Source organism: Phlebotomus argentipes, unplaced genomic scaffold (genome assembly GCF_947086385.1).
Source record: "Phlebotomus argentipes unplaced genomic scaffold, Phlebotomus argentipes genome assembly contig_5, whole genome shotgun sequence".
Lineage (NCBI taxonomy): Eukaryota > Metazoa > Arthropoda > Insecta > Diptera > Psychodidae > Phlebotomus > Phlebotomus argentipes.
Genome location: NW_026776165.1, coordinates 13,371,038 through 13,392,072, shown reverse-complemented (window position 1 = coordinate 13,392,072; position 21,035 = coordinate 13,371,038). Strand labels below are relative to the sequence as shown.

Genomic DNA, 21,035 nt, shown 5'->3' with positions numbered 1-21,035 from the left:
CACTCTAGAGGCAATTCCTGACATGTCCTGGATAAGATAACCAAATAGGAATCCTTACTAATATGATTCCTCGTTTCCCCACTAATCCTTAGACTAGGATAGCAAATGACTAACAGGAGATTAGGGATAAAAACACCACAATTGTCATGGAAATTTGAGTAATTGGTGAAGATTTGAGTCAATAAACACAAGTTATTGCCATATAAGCTCAATCCCCAAGGATCATGGATCATAGGATAAGAATATCTATCCGCGGAAATGAGTTGGTTGTGAAACCAAGAAATTCCATTGCCGAAACACGGAATTCATGTCACTTGCGCGACCCAAATCAGTCAGCAAAAGTTGAATTGGAGCACCTCGATGAGGCAAATGCTCATATTTTGCTACTGTCAACAAATGTAGGGTATATATTGGAGAGGTGAAGCATGAATAAATCAGTGACGAAGACGACAGTTGAACAGAAGAACAAAAGTGTTTTACTGTGAACCATCGACTCAGCGAAGCCCGAGAAGAAGCAGCTGATCCAGCATCACCCTGAGGATCCTGACGGAGTCATCACCAGCAGAAGCCAACCAGAGAGCGGTCAAGGAGTGCTACCCGTGAACTCCACCAGATCTCAGCACCACAGAGTATTGCCGAGATCATCTCCTCAGCAGCAGCGGAATCAACGGCAGTTTCAAGTGAGAAATCAACATGTCTCAAGCCTAGAATCAAGTAAATCTTGATCCACGGCTCACTCCTCAAGTGCACAGACGCTTGAGATAATTTGAGATCTGCGGCAAGCCCGTGCAGAGGCTAACTGAGGTCTCCAGACTCTGCATCACAGTCTCGAGACATCTCTGAAAGGCGTCGCTTCACGACAGCCCATACCACGCTCAGGAGGCTACTAATAGCCAAGGTATAGGAGACTCAGGAATTCGCTACAGACTCAATTGTCGCCTAAGAGCAGGAGGGTGGTCTGATGAGATTTCAGACACTCTGCTCCTCTCAGTAAAAGCTTTAGCTTTAGGCTGGAGATTTTACATATTGAAGTTCCAAATATCATAAGAGGTCGGCTTTACGTAACCAACTCCTCCTGCCGCCCCATCTCGCTGCGTCCCCTGCTCCTACTCGGCAACGCACTGCTTCGCTCCGCGTTCACGACAAGACTTCGCGCGCTTCTCCGCGTCACCCTCAGTGCTGCCTCTACCGTCAAATAATGCTAAAAGCGAGAATCGTATATCAGGAGGAAGAAGGCCGCCTAGACAGTGGCATTCCTGCCACAAGCTCTCCAGGGATACCAATTGGGCAGGGCTTGGTGTTTTGCCGGTTGGTATAGGGAATTCGACTTACACATTAGATTTATTTTCAATCTTCGGCCTTTCAATCATGTGTCCCAGTACTATCACATTGTGCTGGGACAGGCTGACCAAACTCTACCTCTTTTCCTCAAGTCGCGCGCTGTTGAATTCATTTCTTGGACGCTTCGCTTACGTTAGCCCCATTATCTGGCTGAACTACTCGCGTCCGGCTCGTCTGTCAGGCCTTCGAGTCTCGTTCTGCCGACCTCGCGAAGCCGCATCCTCCGAAACTCTCTTTTTGTTGACGGGGTGATTCTCTGGAATGAACTTCCCAGAGATATCAAGCGGCGGTTAATCCAAACCTTTTTGGCGTCCTAATTGATTTTTTTTTCTTTTTTTTCTCACTATGTAAGAGATGGGGAAGAAAACTTACACAACCTATGAAAGAGCTTTTCCACCGTTTTGCTCTGGAGGTTGGTCATCAACACTTACACGTCGGTGGACGCAAAGTACGCTCACAAAAGTCTGCACTTATGGGCGAATTTATAATAATAAACTAAACTAAACTAAACTAAACACCCGCTTAAATAAAATATGTTCTATAAATTAACGAATCTCTTTATTTCATCAGGACGTATCTGTATTTTCACTACAAAAACTCGATTTCGCGTATAAAAAGAACATCATTATTAAATTATAATATGAAAAAAAAAATTGGTTCCTGTTTGCCAATATGCATCTCACAACACACGTCTGAATATTCTTTGGGAATTTCAAGGCATCTTATTATCTTTAAGGCACACTAGCTTTTTTTTCTTTCATTGTTAACATCTAAGAAATGGCATCTCTTGTGGTGTAATCTTCGACTCTCACGAGGGGAAAAAAACAGAATACTAATAACAGAGTGTGTGTGTGGATCCTGTGCTGGAGTATCGAGGTCTACATTGAAGATCAAACACTGACTAGGACGGGTGGAGACGCAAAAAAGAAAATACTGCACAGTGTCTAAGAAGTTGTGATGCCTCAGTTGGGACTGGCATGTTGCTTGAGATAATCCGCAATCATGCTCGGCGCCTGGAGGAGCCTTTGAGAGCTTCTGGGCGACGAAAAGGCCTGATCATCGGCTGCAATGTGTGTCCAAATATTTGTGTGTGCCGAAGCTGATCGCCTGAGACACAAAGATATCATCAATTGACATCCATTTTTCAAAGCCACTTTTGTCACTTTGTGTGTGACCCTAAAACTCACCTGGGTAGTCCTTGAGACGCCGAAAAGATAGCCTTAGCTCCAATTCGTTTCCCAGACTGCCAGCGTCGAACAATAAATCGCATCCTCTCGATTGCCACCACAACAAACACAATTGATCTGAAGGATTTCCTTCGCTTCTTGAGCACTTTTCCCTGCTTCGTGTGAATCATGGCCAGTGCATTGGCCTCTGTCTCCTGATAGGATGCCAGGACAATCATAAGATAGCGCTTTTGGTGCACAAGAGCCTTCCTGAAGCTCTCAACTCGCAAGTATTTCCCAAAGAGATGATTGGCCTGGAAGAGAGATTCTCTGTCAGCATTATTGTTTCACACATTAAAACTTCACATTTATCCACACTCACTCTCTCCTCAAGATCATCCCTGGACAAATTGGATATTCCATGGACATTTTCCAAATCCCTCACGCGCTTCTGGAGTGTCTCACGCTCCTCCCCAAGTTGCCTCAATGTCTCCGCCATCTGACGATTCTCACGTGAATTCTCCGCCAACAGAACATTCATCTCCTTCAGCTTCCGCAGAAACTGCTCTGGCACATTGCTCTCCAGCGACGCTTCCCTTGACAGCGCCTCCGCCAGCTTCACTTCCCGCCTCGCTCCGCGCTCAATGTCCTCCCGGAGAAGTGTCACTTGCTCAAGCAGGTGATCTCTCTCCTTCTCCGCCGAGCTCAGACGAGCACGCATCTCCTGCAACTCCATGCTGGTTTGAGCTGCATCCAAACGCTCCCGCCCATGACGTGCCATTCGTCTGGTCTCTGTGTCCTCCAGATTGAGAATTCGCGCCTCCAAACTCTCAATCTGCTGCTCGGCATGCTCCAATTTCTCTCGCGCCACATCCAAGTCACACTGCACGGAATCCCTCTCCTTCATCACTCTGTCAATCTCAGTGGACAAGCTGGAACCGTGAGCCTTCTGATCCGCCACTTCCCTGTCGAAGCGCTCACGCTCCCTGTCCAGAACACTCTGCAGATCCTTCACGCGATCCCTCTCGCGCTCAATCTGGGCATTGAGAAGCTTCACTCTGCTCTCCAGCAGAGCCACTGCCTCCGCGTCTGCATCCGTTGAGCGCCGTGGCGAATCAGCCGGTGAGGATTTCTGCAGACTCTCACGAGATTTACTCCTCTGCACGACACTCAGTGAAATCCTCTCAGTCCGAGCACGCTCCTCCTCCAGCAATCTCTCCAATTCCGTCTCATTCTGCAACGCCGTCTCGAGCCTCAGACGCAATGCATTAATGATTCCTGCATCCTCTTCCTGAATTGTCGCCGAAGACTTCTTCTGCTCCTCAACTTCACTCGCCAATTGGGCATTTTGACGCAACAACTCGTCATTTCGACGCGCCTCTGCGTCCAAATTCTGTCTCAACTCCCGAATCTCCACCTCAATTGATCCACTCTGACGCAGAAGCTCCTGCACATTGCGCCTGTGCTGTTCCAGATCTTCATCAGAATTGATCTCATCACTCTCAATGGCACGCAGAATGTTGGAATCCAACTGGGCCGAATAGTTCAACTCCTGCTCCACTTGGGCTGCAATTTCCTCCAGTGAGAAAGGCTTTGGTGACGAATTGTCATTGCGATGCTGTCCACGTGATTTCTCCAGTGCAATCTTCACCTCCTGAAGATCCAACTTACACTTCTCCAGCTGAAGACTCTTCTCAATCATCTCCTGCCTCAAGCTATCAATCTCCAGCTCATAAGTCTTCTCAATCCGTGCAAAATTGATCGTTTCCTTCTCCAGCTTCGTCAATTGATCCTCACGGCGTGCCAAAGAGATCTTCACAGACTCCAATTCGGGCTCCAACATTTCCTGAATCTTCTCCAACTCAGCAATTCTCTCCTGCTTCACCTGAACATCACTCTCCAGTCGCGAGGATTTCTCAATCAACACGTCATAATCTGCCTGACAACGCCTCAAATTCTCCTCCAAACTCTCCATTGCACTCACACGAAGGCGCATCTCATCCAATTCCCTCAGAAGTTTATCCTTCTCCACCATCAATGCCTCGTAAAGCTTCGTCTTTGCCACCAATTCCACTCTGAGTCCTGTAATTTCATCCTTTTTGGGTTGATTTTGAACCTCTGGGAAATTGAATGTCTCTCCAGTCTTTCTCTCTGCCGAATTTACACTGTCCATGAGTGAGAAATTGATCTGTCGCGGTACAATTGGCACTCCCGGACTTGTTTCACACTTGCCCACCATTGTGAACTCATGGAAGGAATTCGCAAAACCCCTGTCACTCGATTTTCCCATCAAACCACTAGAAAATTCTGGTAAACTCCTCTTCTGACTGGAATCTTGGAAGAATTTCGGCACAGAGAAGTTAAAAACACTCGGATCCACAGATTTTCTGGCAATCTCTGGCTTCTCATCATCCGTAATGGACATCACATCACTCAATGTGCGTCCACTTAACTTAGCCGCCTCCTCGTCATCCTCAACAGAGGCATTTTTCACAATCTTCTCATGACTCTTCAGCAATTCCATCAATTGCTTCTCCTTCTCCTCCAGCAACTCCTTCAACTGATCAATCTCTTCATTCTTATCCGCCAGCAGTGTTTCCATGAGATCAGGCAAAGCCAATTCATTCACCATCTCATTCTTGATTCTCTCCTTCAGCTGTAGATTTTCCTGGACTCTCTCCTGAAGCTCCTTCTCGAGTTTCTCAATACGATTCACATCATTTACAGAGGTGGAATTCTTCGTCAATTCCACCTCTTGGCGCTCAATCACCTCACGACTCTGCTCCAGGTGACTTTTCAGTGTGGCAATTTGCTTATCACGCAACAGAAGAGTTTCCTTCAGACTCGTGACGTCCGTCTGAAAGGATATTCACCATTAAAATACATCCAATTTCAGTCAATTAATCACCACTCCCTCACCTGAAGATCATGCACACGAATATTGAGATCTGACGTTCCCTGACGATGAATCTCCTCAGCACGATGCCTCTGCTCATCCAATCTCGACTGCAGCGATGATATCCTCACCAATTGCTCAGACATTCGCTCTTGCAGAGCATCACGTTCGTGCTGCAGTTCCTGCATTTTCAACAAAAATTCACTCACACAATTCATAATCAAGATGAAATGCCACCCAAACAGCACCAAATCTTCCACTATTGATTCATACTACGAAATCTTACTGTTTATCAACAGACAATTGTACTGAGACTGGCGTGAAAAACTTCCCAGAAAGATTTCTTCACTCAAAAGAAAATACAACAGATATTTTTAGACATAAATTCACTCTCTCTCTCTCTCTCTTTCGCTCTCTGTGCAACTTTAAGAGATGTTTAGATCAATTCTTCCTAAACAAATTAATTCCTATGAAATTTGTGTACAATTCCTGCTGCTGCTGCTGCTTTTCTCCAGCAAGTCTGGATAAAGAAACATCTCAAATTGACCTGAATTTATTTGAGATGTAGCAGAGATTGAGATTTCTCAATTTTTGTCCCTCCCTCAAAACATTCGCGATCTTGAGAATCCACGCAAAAACCTCTTTCAATCAATGGCACTGTGCCAAGAATGGAACATTGAAGTGCTGATGGGCATAATAGTGACCCTCCATTAAGATACTCACTGCAAAATTTGCTCTCACACCATTTATCTGCATCTCCAGGTCGTGAATTCTCTTGATGGCCGCCTCTTCGGCGCGACTGTGCTTCGCCAGCTTCTCCAGAATTCTCTGCACCTCATCCACAGGCAAAAGAGAGGCTGTTGATCGCGGTGAAACATCCTCAGACACTACAGCTGTCGCCTGTCCGCGAATTGACACATCCTCCGATGGACTGCTGCACGATTCCGAGGCAATACACGCATGAAGACCCTCAAGAGTGCGCGTCTTGCGCTCCAAAGTCGCCTCAATGTCTCTCAATTGATTAGCAAGATGCTCCAGTGTGACATTCTGCTCCTGACTGGCCTTCAAGTCACGCATTTGCTCCTCCAACTCCTGCTTTCCATCCACTTCATCCCGCAAACTCTCCATCTCGAGCTTCAAGGACTCCGCAGCACTGGTCTGCGTGGCCACGAGAATCTTCAGCTGCTTCACAGTCTCATCAGTCACACGCTCGTGCACTCCTTTGGCCTCCAGTTGCATCTCCAGATCTGCAATTGTCTCTCTGTGCTCAAGAACCTTCTCCATGGCCAATTTGTAGTCACTCTCAACCTTCAGCTTCTTCTCTTCACACTCAGACAGCGATCCGGCGAGTTCACGCAATTGACTCTCTAAAGATTCCACCTGACACAAAGAGGAAAAAGACAACCTTAAATCTTTAGCTAAAAATTTGATAAATATTTGGAAGACACTTGAAGATACCTAAAATCGGGAAAGGCGGCAGGCGTGGATGAAATTCGACCCGAAATGCTGAAGTCTATGGGGGAAGGAGGAGTCGATTGGCTGACTCGGGTCATTAAGGTGGCTTCGCAAAGGGGGTATAGCACCAGCGGACTGGCAGATGGGAGTTGTTATTCCCATATTTAAGAAGATTAGATTAGATTAAAGATGGGGGTGGTGCAAGAAGTCTTGCTCCACGGCATCCAGGCCATCTGACGGGCCCTTTATGCATCCCCGATACAAAATAACATCTTCTATACAAGGCAAGGATGATTAAGCCAGTCAGTCTTCCGAATGAAGTTCAGCAGACTAGCTAGCTTTAGCCTCGATAGGTCACTTTCCAAGAGTAATGGTTTTCCTAAAAGGATTCTTCTGACATTCACAAATCGAGGGCAGTCGCACACAAGGTGTTTGACCGTCTCCTCCGCTTCATCACAGCCTCTGCAGGATGTGGTGCAATTAACGCCTAATCTACTGAGATGTTTGTTGAGACAGTGCCCAGTTAGCAGGTTGGCAAGCGTCCGGGATCTCCATCTGCTGCCACCGACTATGAACTCCGTCCTATTCTTATCATGGCCGACCATAAACAGTTTAGACACGCGACAGTTGTCTGACGCGGTCCAATCTGCTTGGTGTTCTTCAGAAAAGTGCCCGTGTAAGATCTGTCTCTTCAGTGATAAAGAGACGCCCACAGCAGGCTCGGGACCAATGAAGTCAGACCTAGTCCCAGCAACAGCGAGGCGGTCTGACACCATATTTAAGAAGGGAGACAAGAAAGAATGCGCCAATTACAGGGGCATTTCTCTTCTTAGCTTGCCAGGTAAAGTATACGCAAAAGTGCTGGAAAACCGTTGTCGTCCTGTAGTCGAGCGACAGTTGGGAGACGAGCAATGCGGTTTCAGGCCGGGCAGAAGTACGACTGACCAACTCTTCACCCTAAAGCTGGTGCTTGAAAAGGCTTGGGAATATGCGGTTCCAGTTCATTGTTGCTTCATTGATCTGGAGAGAAAGCATATGATCGAGTGCCCAGGGAAAAACTTTGGGGTGTGTTGCGGGAGTATAGCATTGATGAGGAACTCATTGGAGCTGTCCAATCTCTCTGTATAGAAACTGCGGCAGTTGTGTCAGGGTTAGTGGCGGGAAATCGGAAGTGTTCAAGGTGGGCCGTTGGACTCCCCGACAGGGCTGCATGCTGTCGCCTCTTTTGTTCATAATTTATATGGACAAAATGTTACAGCGTAGCCTTGATCAGGAGGAGTTTCGGATTGGAGATTTCCGGATTAGCCATCTCCTCTTTGCGGATGATTTGGTTCTTCTGGGATCTTCACAGGAGAAACTCCAGCGTTCATTGGTAATGGTTCATTGGTAATGGTGGTGTCTCAACGACCTGAGCAATGCACTCTGCATGTGAGCGGAGTCACATTGAAACAGGTTGAGAATTTCAAGTATCTCGGGGTTTTATTCACGAGTGACGGAAGGGCTGACACTGAGTTGTCCGTCACGCATTGGAAAGGCCTCTGCGATAATGCGGGAGCTTGGAAGGAGCTTGGTCGAAAGGCCAAGTTATCAGTCTTCAAGGCGGTGTTCAAGCCAATCCTCACCTATGGTCATGAGGTCTGGGTAATGACCGAAAGAATAAAGTCGCGGATGCAAGTGGCCGAAATGAGATTTCTACGTGCAGTGAAAGGGATCACTCGGAGAGATCGAGTGAGAAATGTCACGGTACGGGAGGAGTTTCAGGTCGAGCTGCTGGTTCTCACAGTTGAAAAGTCCATGTTGCGCTGGTTTAGACATGTTGTAGACGCATGGAAGACGATCGCCTCCCGAAAAAGGCATTCTATGCAAAACCAGTTTGGGAAGAGACCCCTGGGTAGGTCCAGAATGAGATGGAAGGACCAGATCCTGAATCTCGGAGAACGCCTAGGGCTATCACCCAATGAACTAGCAGGAAAGGCGGAGGATCGTGAAGAATGGAAGGAGGTTCTGAAGACCCTGCAGCCCGCGACCCCACCAAGGGAAAAGCGGAGAAGAAGATGATGATGATGATGACACTTGAAGATATTCCTGTGACTTTTTCTACTCACTTCATGCATCAATTTATCAATCAAATCTCTCTCTGTCTCTTCGTCTCGATTGATTTTTGTAGAGATCAATTAATAGAAGCACTGAGACAATCATGAGGATTAAAAAAAACAAGCGATGACAATGATTTCTCACCTCCTTCACGAGACGATCATGCGATGATCGCTCCTTATCGCGCTCCTTCAACTGTCCCGTGAGCCTTTCAATCTCCCTCGTGAACTCATCGCGCTCCACTTCTCTCTCTGCCGCCTGTTCCTCCAGAAATTGCCTGGTTGCCCTCAATTGTTTGTCCGCCGCATTGATCTGCACATATTTTGGATCAATTCATGGGATTTGGATTTGTAGTCAAGACACAATGTTTGATATCAAGTATGGAAATATTAGAAATGGACACTGCACTGCAAATTTCATGCAATCAACTACACTTCAGCAAACTAATTGGTGAAATTGTTAAAGGCAATTTCAAAAAGATATTAAGACAAAATAGATATAAATAGCAATACAAAATTACCTTATCAATCAACACCACATCCTTTCGTGTCAATACCATCGTGCCATGTGACTGCTAATAAGAACAAGAGATACAGAAGCACAAAATATTACATTATCATCTACAAGTGCTGTGTGTGTGTTAGGCCCATATTCGACGGGTGCCTCGAAAACTATAAAAAGTCAAAATCGCCATTTTTCAGCAAAGCGAGTTCAAAATTTTTGCATTAAAACAGCTGCGAAATTTGTCAAATTTACTTCAAAATACTCAAAATGCCTTCAAATTGTTCGTTAAAGTCAAAATATTGCTCTGTATTTTTTATTTTGTAAATGTTTTATTGGTATTTATTGAAATTTTTCACTAAAATGTGGTAAAATTAATAGAAAATCTGAAAATATTACTTTTCAAAGTCGATTTTTAATGGTTTTTGAGTCGATTTTATGCAAAAAATCAACTTTTCATACTACAATTGAACTTTTTCTTAATGTTTTCAAGTGAAAATTCTTCAGCGTAAACAATGAAAATTTGACTTTTCATTCGCAAAACATGACAATTTTATTTCCATTTGTGCTTTTTAGATAAATAAGATTTTTTTGTTATTTTCTCATAAGATACAAATCTTAAAATTCTTGTACAGAAAGAACAAGACTTTTCATAGTTTTCCATTCACCCATCGATATCAACATGTCCTTTCGGGCGCGTGCTTATCACACGATCAACTTAATTATCAAAATCATGTGCAAATCGCAACTATACGTGCTTCTTCCTCACCCACAAGCATTTAATGCTTACCTGAGCTTGCAAATCATCGCGATCGCGCTTCTTCTCCTCCTGCTGACGATCACCTTCGCGACAGAAGTCCTCAATGAGTTGGAAAACCACAGAGGAATTGTCTCCAATTGACACATTGGCTGAATTGTTGAGCAATTGCTTCGCCTTTTCCTGCAGTTCCGCAAAAGACAAAATTGACCTAGCATTTTGATGGATCGGTGAATTGGTATTTGATCCAAATCTGTGAAAGGAGAGAACAAATATTCAATCATTTCTACACTTTAGTTGTTGTTAGTAAAGATTTGTCTATCACAAAAATCTCAGCTTGATAATTTTCTTTTGGTTTAAATTGGTTTTGCCGAATCAATTTACAAATGTACTATAAACAGAAGAAACCAAGGTTTTTGAAACTTGAGTGTGAAATTAATGGAAGATACCTTGATTCCGAATTGGGTCAAATGCCTCCGCAAAATCTAGGAGGACAAGACCTAAGGATATTCCCATGATTAGGCACATGAAATGTGAGAGGAATAATCACTCACCCTTCACTCACAGTCTCCCGTCGTCCCTCCAGGACTGCCACGTGATCTTTCGCTGCGCTCAACTCTTGCACTAAACTATCATGACGACTGACAACTTCCGCGAGCTCCGCAACGAGACTCTTGCGCTCCTCCTCCGACTTCACCAGGCGATTCTTCAGCTCGTGCAGCTGAATGCTAATCTCACCCGCTCTCATGGCATCGATGGGCCCAAAAATAGGTAAACTGTGAGTCTCAGCGACATCTCTGTGCTCTCCATTGGCAAGATGTTCCACTAGAGAGGAGGTTTTGGTGATCTTTTGCCTCCTCACACCACTCTTCAGGCCATCCTCCTCCTCACAGCTGTCATCCTTCTCCTTTCCCAACACACCATCGCGACTCTTGGACAGATCTTCAGACAACTTCAGCAAATACTCCACCTCAGTGTTCAAGGACTCCAAGAAGTCATCCAGATTGAAGGGATTGGCATCCTCCACATCTCTGGCATTACTGATGAACTTCACCAACTTGGGATCTTCCACCAGATTGAGAATTCCACTGACGTCTGGTGTGAATTTAGCTCTCTTGGAACCACTGAGTGAATCTTGTTCTCCATCTGTCGACTGAATTGTCTCATCCAACACATTTACACCCACATTCTCCAACTGCTCCACGAAGGACTTGCTGAGATCCTCCTCATACACCACACAATACTTGCTCAATCCCACCAGAAGATTCCTCAGCGTTCCACTCAATTCTCTGTAATTATCACGCTCCGTGACAATGTCCTCCAAATCTCTATTGGAATCATAGGCAAAGTTGCGCTTCTGCTTCCTATTCAGCTGTCGCTCATAATCCGTCTTCAATCGTGACATCTCCTCCTCATGCTTGATCTGCAACTGTGTGATCTCCAATTTGTTCTGTGCTGTGAATTTTTCACGCAACAAAATCAACTCTGGCGGCCAGTGACTGTCCACAGATGAAGATTCTGACAGGAGAGCCTGAAAGAGAGACCAAATAAACACTCTTTTATCATTCAATTTGATTCTAAACACCCCTCAAATCACTCAACATAGCCAATTTGTTTACACACTGTGCAACGGAAGCCGTTGAACAATGTCAACGCAGTTAAAGTCGACGGGTGAATTGAAAACTATGAAAAGCCAAAAACGCAATTTCTCAGCAGAACGATTTCAAGATTTCGCTTCAATATCGCTGCAAAATTTACCAAATTTATCTTAAAAAGGCTTCAAATCGTCCGTTAAAGTGTAAATATTGCAAAGAATTTTTTATTTTGTAAATATTTTAGTTGATTTTATCCGTATTTATTGGAATTTTTGACTAAAATATGGTGAAATTAATGGAAAATCTGAACATTTTTATTTTTCAAAGTCGATTTATCATAGTTTTCGTCTTAAGTATTTTTGAAAAGCCTTTTATTCGTTCTTTCTGTATAAGAATTTTAAGATTTGTATCTTATGAGACAATAGAAAAAAATCTTATTTATCTAAAAAGCACAAATGGAAATAAAATTGTCATGTTTTGCGAATGAAAAGTCGAATTTTCATTGTTTACGCTGAAGAATTTTCCCATAAGAAAAATGTCTCAAAAATTGCAGTCAAACGCATAAAACGCCTTTTTAGAAAATATTTGTATATTTTCAGAATTATTCTAAAATGTTTTTTTTTGGGCTTTAAATGAATATTTCTCATATCTTTTAAATTTTTTCACTTGAAAACATTAAGAAAAAGTTCAATTGAAGTATGAAAAGTTGATTTTTTATATAAAATCGACTCAAAAACCATTAAAAATCGACTTTGAAAAGTAATATTTTCAGATTTTCTTTTAATTTTGCCACATTTTAGTCAAAAATTCCAATAAATACCAATAAAACATTTACAAAATAAAAAATACAGAGCAATATTTTCACTTTAACGAACGATTTGAAGGCATTTTGAGTATTTTGAAGTAAATTTGACAAATTTCGCAGCTGTTTTAATGTAAAAATTTTGAACTAGCTTTGCTGAAAAATGGCGATTTTGACTTTTTATAGTTTTCGAGGCACCCGTCGAAGTGTGTATGATAAAATTTCCTCAATCGTTTTCTCACGCTCATCCTTGTCCTAACGACAGAAATATACACCATTTCAACTCTTTCTCAACACACAATTTCCTGCTAAAAATACACTTTTATCGCAATATCTCTCCTGACAGATTGATCTACATTCATTCACACAAACAGCCAAGGTCAAGGAAGTGATATTTTTCGCACTTTTTGCCTTCTCAATCACTCTCAAAGAAAAAAAACCTATCATTTTTTACAACACGAACACACAACTTAACAACATATGGCATGAAATTTTCTCACAATTTATTTTTTTTCCTTTCATTCAAGCTGCCTCAGAAGGTTCATTGACTCTCGTGCGTTTATATTCTTTCTCATAACACGCACTTTTTCCTCCTTTTTTGATGCACGCGTTCACTCTCGCCAGACACAACATTGTCTATTTTTTCTCAGTTAGTGTGGGAGAAGAAAGACAAATACGGCATGTGAAAATGCCGGATATCGCACGGATGTTGCAAGTTTCCCTTAAGAAGAAGGGAGAGAAAATCTCCTAAAAATAGAACACTTTTACCTCCTGCAGAATGTTGTGAATGAACAAAATCCACTCAATTGATGATATGATAAAGTATTGAACAATCAGTGAAATCATAACCAAACGATCGTCACTCTGGAAAATTCTTCTATTATTTTTGCACACACTCAGAGAGTCAAATTTTCTTTTTCACCACCAAACAACACAACACAAGATCGTGATCTCCACACTCTCACATTGACAGAATGGCAAAGAGTTGCGGAAAAAGCTGTAAAATCCCGTGAAAGAAAAGAAGAAGCGGGTCACAAATTCAAAATTAACACACCAGCGTGACTGTACGCTTTGAGAGTACGAATGAAACTGCTGAATCTCCCCCAAAATAGATCATCTCTCTCTCTGTCCCATAATTCCCATCCTTCCTCACGATCATCCAGCCTCTCACACACTTCACATCTCCCGCCCTTGTGTGTTTGTCACACACTTTTCCTCTCCCTTATCAGCCCATTCCGACAAATTGCCCTGCTGATAGCAGAGTCAAAACACAACCAGAAGATCAAACCAGACAAATGCCATCACAAAATACCAGAGAGATGATCTCATTTCCACACATTTTTGGCATTAGAGACAGTCAATGGCGTCCCGCAAAGTGAACTTTTTGGATTTATATTTATAACGCACACTCGCACGCCTCCGGACTATTTAAATGCATTTGCATTTGTCACACAGAGAAAAGAAAACAACAAGAAGGGTCTCTTCTCTCTCCCTTTAAAATAGCTCTTCCCCAGTTTGCTTCACTCATTCCTTTGGCTCCCATTACCAGCTCTTGCGCATGCATGCAACAGGGCAAGACCTCAATGTTGGTGAAAGTCTTGAGAATTCCTCCAGAAAAATGACAAGCATAAGCATTAGAATAAAATCCGTGAAAAGACTTTGGTGGCTCAGGAACAGAGTTGATGAGAAGAAAATAGTTAGAAGGAAGATTAAACTACACAGAAAGAAGATTTCGTTAAATTTTTCTAAAAAATTTCTGAAATCGTATGGGAAAATTACGAACATGTTAGTAAAAATGTCTTCCGGGTAAACATTTGTCAGATTTTGTAAATTTTTTTTTACAAAATCATCTAATTGACACATTTTACCAAATCGGCTCGTAAAAGCTCGTAATTATTCGTCAAAATTTGTGCTCGTAATTCTTACTTGCCGTTTGTAATTCTATGTAATCCTTCTAATAGGATTACAAATGCTGGTAATTTCTTGTAAATTTTTCTGGAGTTTGTAATTTAATTGGAATGAAAAGACTGTATTTTCCTTTTCTTTCATAATTTTATTATCTGAAAGAAATACATGTATAACTTGCCTTAAATTTTAACATTTTTTTACTATCTTTTTACAGAAAATATTATCAGACTTATAATTTTAATAATCTACTTGAATTTTTTTACATTTGACATAAAATGACTTGCAATCTTTTGTTCGTATTATTCTTGAAGACAACTTTTAAAATCAGTAAAACTCACAGTTTTTTTTTGAAGATGAACACACTGAAACGTTGATGACTTGGATCGCTGCGAAGCTCTCAAAGACAGCGTTCTTCCAACGCTGTCCGGAACAAATCCCATTTGGAGACAAGTCCGGACGATGTTCTCTAATGCTCGCGGTCCGATTCCAACTGTGTTCCGTGGAATTGTGAGGTTATGTTGTCCTCTTTGCATCCTCGGCAACTTCTGACGCACTGTAGATTAGTCCTGGACAATACGCGAAACCCATCAATATCCTTGTCACTTGCTGATGAAGTGAGGAAATGCGGGAAACGTTTTTTCCTGGAAAAGAGAGAATAAGTCAATTATGAGGCGATCAAATTCCCCAATTCGAGGAAAGAAAACACTTACCAAATAGTGTCTGGTGCAAAGACGCACAATTCCACACTTGAAGACGCACATGAAGTACATTTTCACTACTTTTCCGCGGTGAAAACTGCATAATTTGATGAATTACGGCACTTTTCACGAAACGAATGCATTTTGTTCCACCATTTTTTTTTTGACAAACTGACTTGCCACCGAAGCAACAGAGACAAATATACTAAAAGTGCTGAAAATCTATTTGTCTCTTTCGCACTTGCAGCTGTGGTCAATGATGGGTGGTAAAAGTTCGTAAAAGTTTGTAAAAATTTGTTATATTTCGTAAAAATGTTGAGATTTTTACGAAAAATTACCTATTTTTACATATTTTTTGTAGATTTTCGTGAAAAAGGCAATTACTATCGTGTTTAACAAGCTTTGTCACTATTTCAACTATTTTTTTTTTCTTTCTGTGTATATATAAATTCAAATCAAAGATCATCGCATTATAAAATATGGTATTTTGTTAAAATTAGTAACAACACCCCGTCGTAAAACAACTCACTTGAATGTGCTTATCCAATTCCTCGAGAATGTCCTGCCTGGCAAGATTGACTTGCTCCTTGAGCCTTCGATCGTACTCAGCCATGATCACTGTCACCTCATTGCCATCATTGTTAGTGTCATCGTTAGTCTTCGTGAGTCGCCACAAAAAAACCACAGACACAAAAGAGTCAATAAGTTAATGTCATATGAGAATTTATGCATGCCGGAAATTAGGACAGTAAAAGCAGTAAATAAAGCAAAGGACTCACCATAAATTCATCTTCCGCGTACTTTGCCTCGAAGCGCTTCAGCTTATCGCGAAGAATTCGCACTGTTTCACTGTGAATCTCCTGCATTTTGGCCATTTTACGCTCATAGTGAGTCCGAAGACTGGTCAGCGGCGGCTCTGCCACGTCCGGAGACTTCCTGGGCGAACCACTGATGCTTGTCGGTGTGATTTTCCTGTGTGTGGGACTAGAGTAGAGATCCTCCTTGAATTTATTGAGTGACTGTGGCTCTGTCGGCAGAACATCCTGATCTGACAAGTCAGAGTTCGTGTCATCTGTGTGCCTCTGGCTGTGCTGCGAAAATATCTCCTCGGAATACTGCTTCTCCAGATCCGAGCACTTTCTCTCAAAGTACTGCCTCAACTGTGTCATCTCCACATCCTTGTCATTCTTCTCCGCCTCCAGACGATCTGCCAACACCTTAATCTCCGCCTCATGACGCATTCGCACCTTCTCAATCTCCTGCGACAAGAAGTCATCGAACTTCTTCTGCACCATGAAGAAGATTCTCAACTCCTCGGGCGTGAGATACTTCTGGAATTGCTCAATCTGCTTGGAAACACCCAGACTCACTTGCTCACGCACCTCATCCATCTGTCGCTCGCGACTCTCGCGATTCGATTGATCGTCTGGGAAATTCTTCTCACTCTCCTCATCGGTTTCACTGACAAGATCAATGGAGATCTCAGACAGACGCTGACTATCCTCACGCGGACGACTAGAACGCTGCAGCAGTTCAGCAGTCTCGGCCAATTGCTTCCTCAACTGATTCACCTCCACCACAAGACGATCACTCTGCGACTGCAAATCCTCACGCGCCTCCGTTGACTGCTGCAGCGACGTGGTGAGATTCTCAATCATCTTATCGCGCTCAGCAATGACGTGCTGAATGTCCAGAGTCTGCAGCCTCTGCAAGTACTCCTCCTGAAGTGTCCTGTACTCGGTGGAATTTGTCACCAGACTCGCTGAATCCCGCTCAGATACTGGACACTCCCTCAGTGAATCTCTGCGCGAAATTATGGCCGAGATCGGAAGCTCTCTGCCATTCTCCCAGATGTCCTTGGCCCGCCGCTCGAGACTTGCTGGTGATTCCTCGCGCGGAGACGCACTCTCCTCACTCTTCTGACTCACCGGCAAGGATCTGAGGTCCGGCGTTGTGGCACTGTGGGACTGACTGAAGAAGGAATTGCTGGAAATGGTCTTTCTCAGCTCATTCTCATGACTCCGATTCACAGTGTAAACCTTCAGCTTCTCAATTGACTCTATACTCTCGAGAGCGTGCTCTGATTCCTCAGAAATATCCTCCAACACTTCCTTGTTGTACTCCAAACACCTTTCCATGGGTTTCACAAGAATTTCCTGATCCCCCTTCGGAGAGTTATCAGCTGAAGTCTCCTTTTGACTCGTCACAACTTCCATGACCTTCTCACGGAACTTCTCCACGTCTTCCTGTGGATTTTCCACATGTTCCCCATCCAGAGAGTCCAGCGGATCCTCCTGAACACTCACTTCAATTGAGTCATGAGTCACAACAATTTCCTCCACAGATTTATCCTCTTCAACACTGTCATCAGAAACTGCCTGACGCTCTCGCAAATCCTTCAGACTCACTTTCTGATCATTCAGCAGTATGACATCATCCTCTTGTCGCTCAGACAACGAATCCAGATCCTTCAGTGCCTCATCGAGGGAATCCAATCCACTTTCTGCACGAAAATGCTGCGCAATTTTCCCACCAGACAGCAAATCGTCCAATTTCTCCTCATCCACGGCAAATCTCGATGGTCCCGGAGCTTCCAAGTCGAACAACTGTCGCCTACGAATGTCCATTGCATCCTCAGGATGTTCAGAGCCACTGCCTGACAGCACCTCCTCAATATCCTCCTCAATTGGCAACGACGGCGCTCCTGAATCACTCACTTTTCCCACCGCGGCAACTTCACTGTCACTCCTGGACGCTTCCAGGGAATTGTGCGACATCTCTCGCGATGACTCCTCACCAGAGTGATCTGAGGAGGAGTTTGTGTTGCTTTTCTTGCGATTCTTTCGTCTGGTGAACGATGCCAACTGAAAAGAGCCGAAGAGAAAAGGGTGTTCAGTCACTGAATGGCAAATAAAAGCACAATAATTGTGCGTTGAAGGTTGAACGCTTTTGTAGAGTGTCTGAAGCATATTGTGTATATTTCTCTAACCACGCCTCATTCAATGCTCCGCCCAATAATCATTTACCACCACACTTTAAACACTATTTTGTGTCACTTTCTATCCAGAAGGCAAGCAAATGGATAAATTGTGTAGTGAAAAATTCCCCAAAAGCCTGAATTAATTGCAATCTCAGCACCCTTTGTGAGACTTCGTGACGCTTTTGGCTTCGCAATAAAATGATCAATATTGTGTAAATAAACAGTGATAGTGAATTCTGTGAACACGCGCATTTCAGAAATCGGCGACGGGGTCAAAAATAGTGCCTTTCCGTGGCTGGAATCAATAGCCCAATTTTTTATTCTCTTCCTTTCTCTCTCTCAACACGAGATCATCAAATGGAATTTGCTCTTCGTGACGTCGGTATTTTTTTTTCCCGCCTCATCGCAACAGAGAATTCCTTCGGTGAGATCAGGCGTGAGATTTCCATGTAAACAAATCGAGTGAGATTCTGTGATTTTCCCCTGGCCGGTGGAAAATGCTTAAGAGAAGCCACGATGATTCGTCTTTCCGTCCCAATGTTGGTTTTAAAATTAAAATCGCACCGTCGTGTGTGGAAGAGCGGGGCGAGGATAGTCGCGTGCCAGGGTTCTATTTGTGGAGTGTCTCCCTTTTCGGGAAAATGGGCATGTGGAACGGATCCATGATCTTCACATGCTGAATTGTGTGCCTTCTTCCGCTGGGGCGCCACTCAAGTGAGACGACCACAGCCGAATATCTCTTTCAATTTCCTCACCACTCAATTCATTGACTTTTATGATGATCTCTGCGTGATTGTCTCGATGCCAGTTAATTGGATTCCCTCCCTGACTCAGGAATTTCATTGTTTATTTTTAGAGAAAACGCCTCAAAGCATCTCCAACTGCATTGCCTCTTCGACGCATCGATTGGGATGTATTTTTCATATTTTCTTTCATCAAAAATCTTTCATCTAATCGCCCAAGGAAGCGTCCGGCAAAAGGATTTTTTTTCGCACTTTCTCCCCACTTCCTGTGCATTCATCACTGAAATTGCCGTGAAGATATATCAAAAGTGTCTCCTAGTGAGACATTTGCATTAGGATAAATCCTAAAAATAGCCATAAATAGATGTGAATTTTGACCATTGCATTTGAATGATGTTTGCTTATCAGGCACGTCTTCAATGGCGACCACACAGGAAAAAAGTCCCCAAAAGACACTTTACCTTCTCCCTGCCAACCTCAATCTTCTCCTGGCGATCACTCATTGTGTCCCCGTGGAATTGAATACAAAATCACAACGAAACATTCACATTTAACAAGGAAAAACTGAAGAAAAATGCACAGCGACGCACAAGCAGACAAAACGTCGGATGATTTTTTTATTGTTTTCTGGGACACACGCACGAAATGTCCCAAAATCACCGCTGGTAACCCCTTTTAACACCGCGCGCCGATGAAAACCCGTCAATTGCACCCATTCATATTTTATTCATTCAACGATTGTTTGATTCTCCGTTTAATTCACTCTGTTTTATTAGTAAAAGTGTTGATGTGATGAAAATGCTTCATGTGACTCTTTAGATTCTGCTTTTGCTTCGTTGTTTTCCCGCATAATTCGCATTTATATGGATTTTCGCCGGTGTGCTGACGATAGTGAACCTTTAACAGAAGAAAGAGTGCATTAATTCCCGGTATAAATCCCACATGAGACGCCCAAACTCACCCTGAGACTACCCTTGTCGGAGAAGCGCTTGCCACAGTGCTCACAAGCGTACGGCTTCTCACCTGTGTGACATCGCCTGTGCACGGCGAAGGAGTTCGCCTCGTGAAACTCCCTCTTGCAGCCGACGTAGTCACATTTAAAAGGCTTCACGCCCGTGTGCTTCCGCATGTGGATGTTCAGGCTGTCCCTGGACTTGAATCCCTTCCCGCACACGTCACAGATCGCCGTGCGCTCTTCCGAGTGCGTCAGCATGTGTCGCTTCAGGTTCATGTTCGTCTTCAGCACCTTCGCGCAGATGCTGCAGGATTTTCCCGCCTTTTCCGGGTGCCTCTCTCGTGTGTGGACTTTCAGCTCACCACTCGATGGCAGCATTTCACCGCAGTATTTGCAACTGCACTCATCGTTCACGGCATGCCGGCGAATGTGAGATTGCAGGCCAAACTTGGTCTTGAGAATCTTCTGGCAAATCTCACACTCAAACTCCTCGTCAGTCTTAACTGGCCTTTTTCGTATCCTTTTCCGCTTTGCCGAACTTTCTTGCTTCTCCCCAGTAATTGCCTTGTTTATGACTATTTTCCGTGATTTTGGAACTTCCTGGAAGTAAACAGCCTCATTTTCCATCACAAACTGCTGTGGCTCGTCAAAGTTCAATGACTCCTCTTCGGGCTCTTCCTTCTTAATATCAGGTTCAACTTTTATGTCATCAGGCAGCACAAAATTGTCCGTATTGCAGGTAATCTGTGGGAGAAAAAGATCCTATAGAGCTGCCAAGATATACTTTCACGTGGAAAATGCACACATTTTCACTTCCTGAGTTGCTCTTTTCGGGGATTTCCCGCACACTTCCTGTTTCCTCAAACAGATTGATAACCTCAAAAATGAGTGGATCAGGAATTTCATCGTCCATCACGCCAAATTCCAAAAAATAATCATTCTTCACACACTGCAGGTCACTTTCATTCTTGTAGAATGTCTTCACAAGGAAAATCCTCTCCTTGAGAGTGTAAAAACTGAGATTATTGCGCATTTTCACCAGATACGGAAACCAAAACAAAGCAAAACTGACGTAAACTTCCCGGCTGAACGAGTCGCACTGCTTTCCACCGAGTAAATTACCCGTCATGAGTTTTGTGGGGAG

The 21,035-nt window shown here is 43.5% G+C and overlaps 2 protein-coding genes across 4 annotated transcripts; both read right to left on the bottom strand.

The window, feature by feature from the left end:
- Positions 1-1,900: 1,900 nt before the first annotated feature.
- Positions 1,901-19,538, bottom strand: LOC132256501 (pericentrin). 3 transcript variants are annotated; one of them, XM_059752951.1, is made up of 12 exons: positions 19,398-19,538; positions 15,993-18,077; positions 15,743-15,871; positions 10,765-11,741; positions 10,244-10,463; positions 9,473-9,526; positions 9,097-9,264; positions 6,127-6,783; positions 5,427-5,585; positions 2,890-5,364; positions 2,529-2,821; positions 1,901-2,448 (listed from the first exon to the last, which is right to left on the bottom strand). In XM_059752951.1, the coding sequence occupies exons 1-12, from the start codon at positions 19,437-19,439 to the stop codon at positions 2,304-2,306; spliced, it is 7,404 nt and encodes a 2,467-aa protein (XP_059608934.1). In that variant the 5' UTR covers positions 19,440-19,538; the 3' UTR covers positions 1,901-2,303. The 3 variants fall into 3 exon arrangements, with proteins under 3 accessions (XP_059608934.1, XP_059608935.1, XP_059608936.1); XM_059752952.1 differs by lacking the exon at positions 9,473-9,526; XM_059752953.1 differs by lacking the exon at positions 15,743-15,871.
- Positions 19,539-19,649: 111 nt separating this feature from the next.
- LOC132256506 (zinc finger protein 664-like) lies at positions 19,650-20,976 on the bottom strand. The gene is made up of 3 exons (XM_059752960.1): positions 20,697-20,976; positions 19,898-20,635; positions 19,650-19,833 (listed from the first exon to the last, which is right to left on the bottom strand). Exons 1-3 carry the CDS (start codon positions 20,922-20,924, stop codon positions 19,696-19,698), a joined length of 1,104 nt encoding a protein of 367 aa, XP_059608943.1. The 5' UTR covers positions 20,925-20,976; the 3' UTR covers positions 19,650-19,695.
- Between the last annotated feature and the right edge of the window lie 59 nt (positions 20,977-21,035).

Bases quoted from the DNA above. Each gene is read 5' to 3' on its own strand.
- LOC132256506 (XM_059752960.1), bottom strand. From the start codon at position 20,924: ATGCGCAATAATCTCAGTTTTTACACTCTCAAGGAGAGGATTTTCCTT. The intron at 20,636-20,696 runs GTGTGCATTTTC...TTTCTCCCACAG, and splicing joins GCAACTCAGGAAGTGAAAAT to ATTACCTGCAATACGGACAA. The intron at 19,834-19,897 runs GTGAGTTTGGGC...CTTCTGTTAAAG, and splicing joins CCGACAAGGGTAGTCTCAGG to GTTCACTATCGTCAGCACAC.
- LOC132256501 (XM_059752951.1), bottom strand. From the start codon at position 19,439: ATGAGTGATCGCCAGGAGAAGATTGAGGTTGGCAGGGAGAAG. The intron at 11,742-15,742 runs GTGAGTTGTTTT...TCTCTCTTTCAG, and splicing joins AATTGGATAAGCACATTCAA to GCTCTCCTGTCAGAATCTTC. The intron at 10,464-10,764 runs GTGAGTGATTAT...CTCCTTTCACAG, and splicing joins CGGGAGACTGTGAGTGAAGG to ATTTGGATCAAATACCAATT.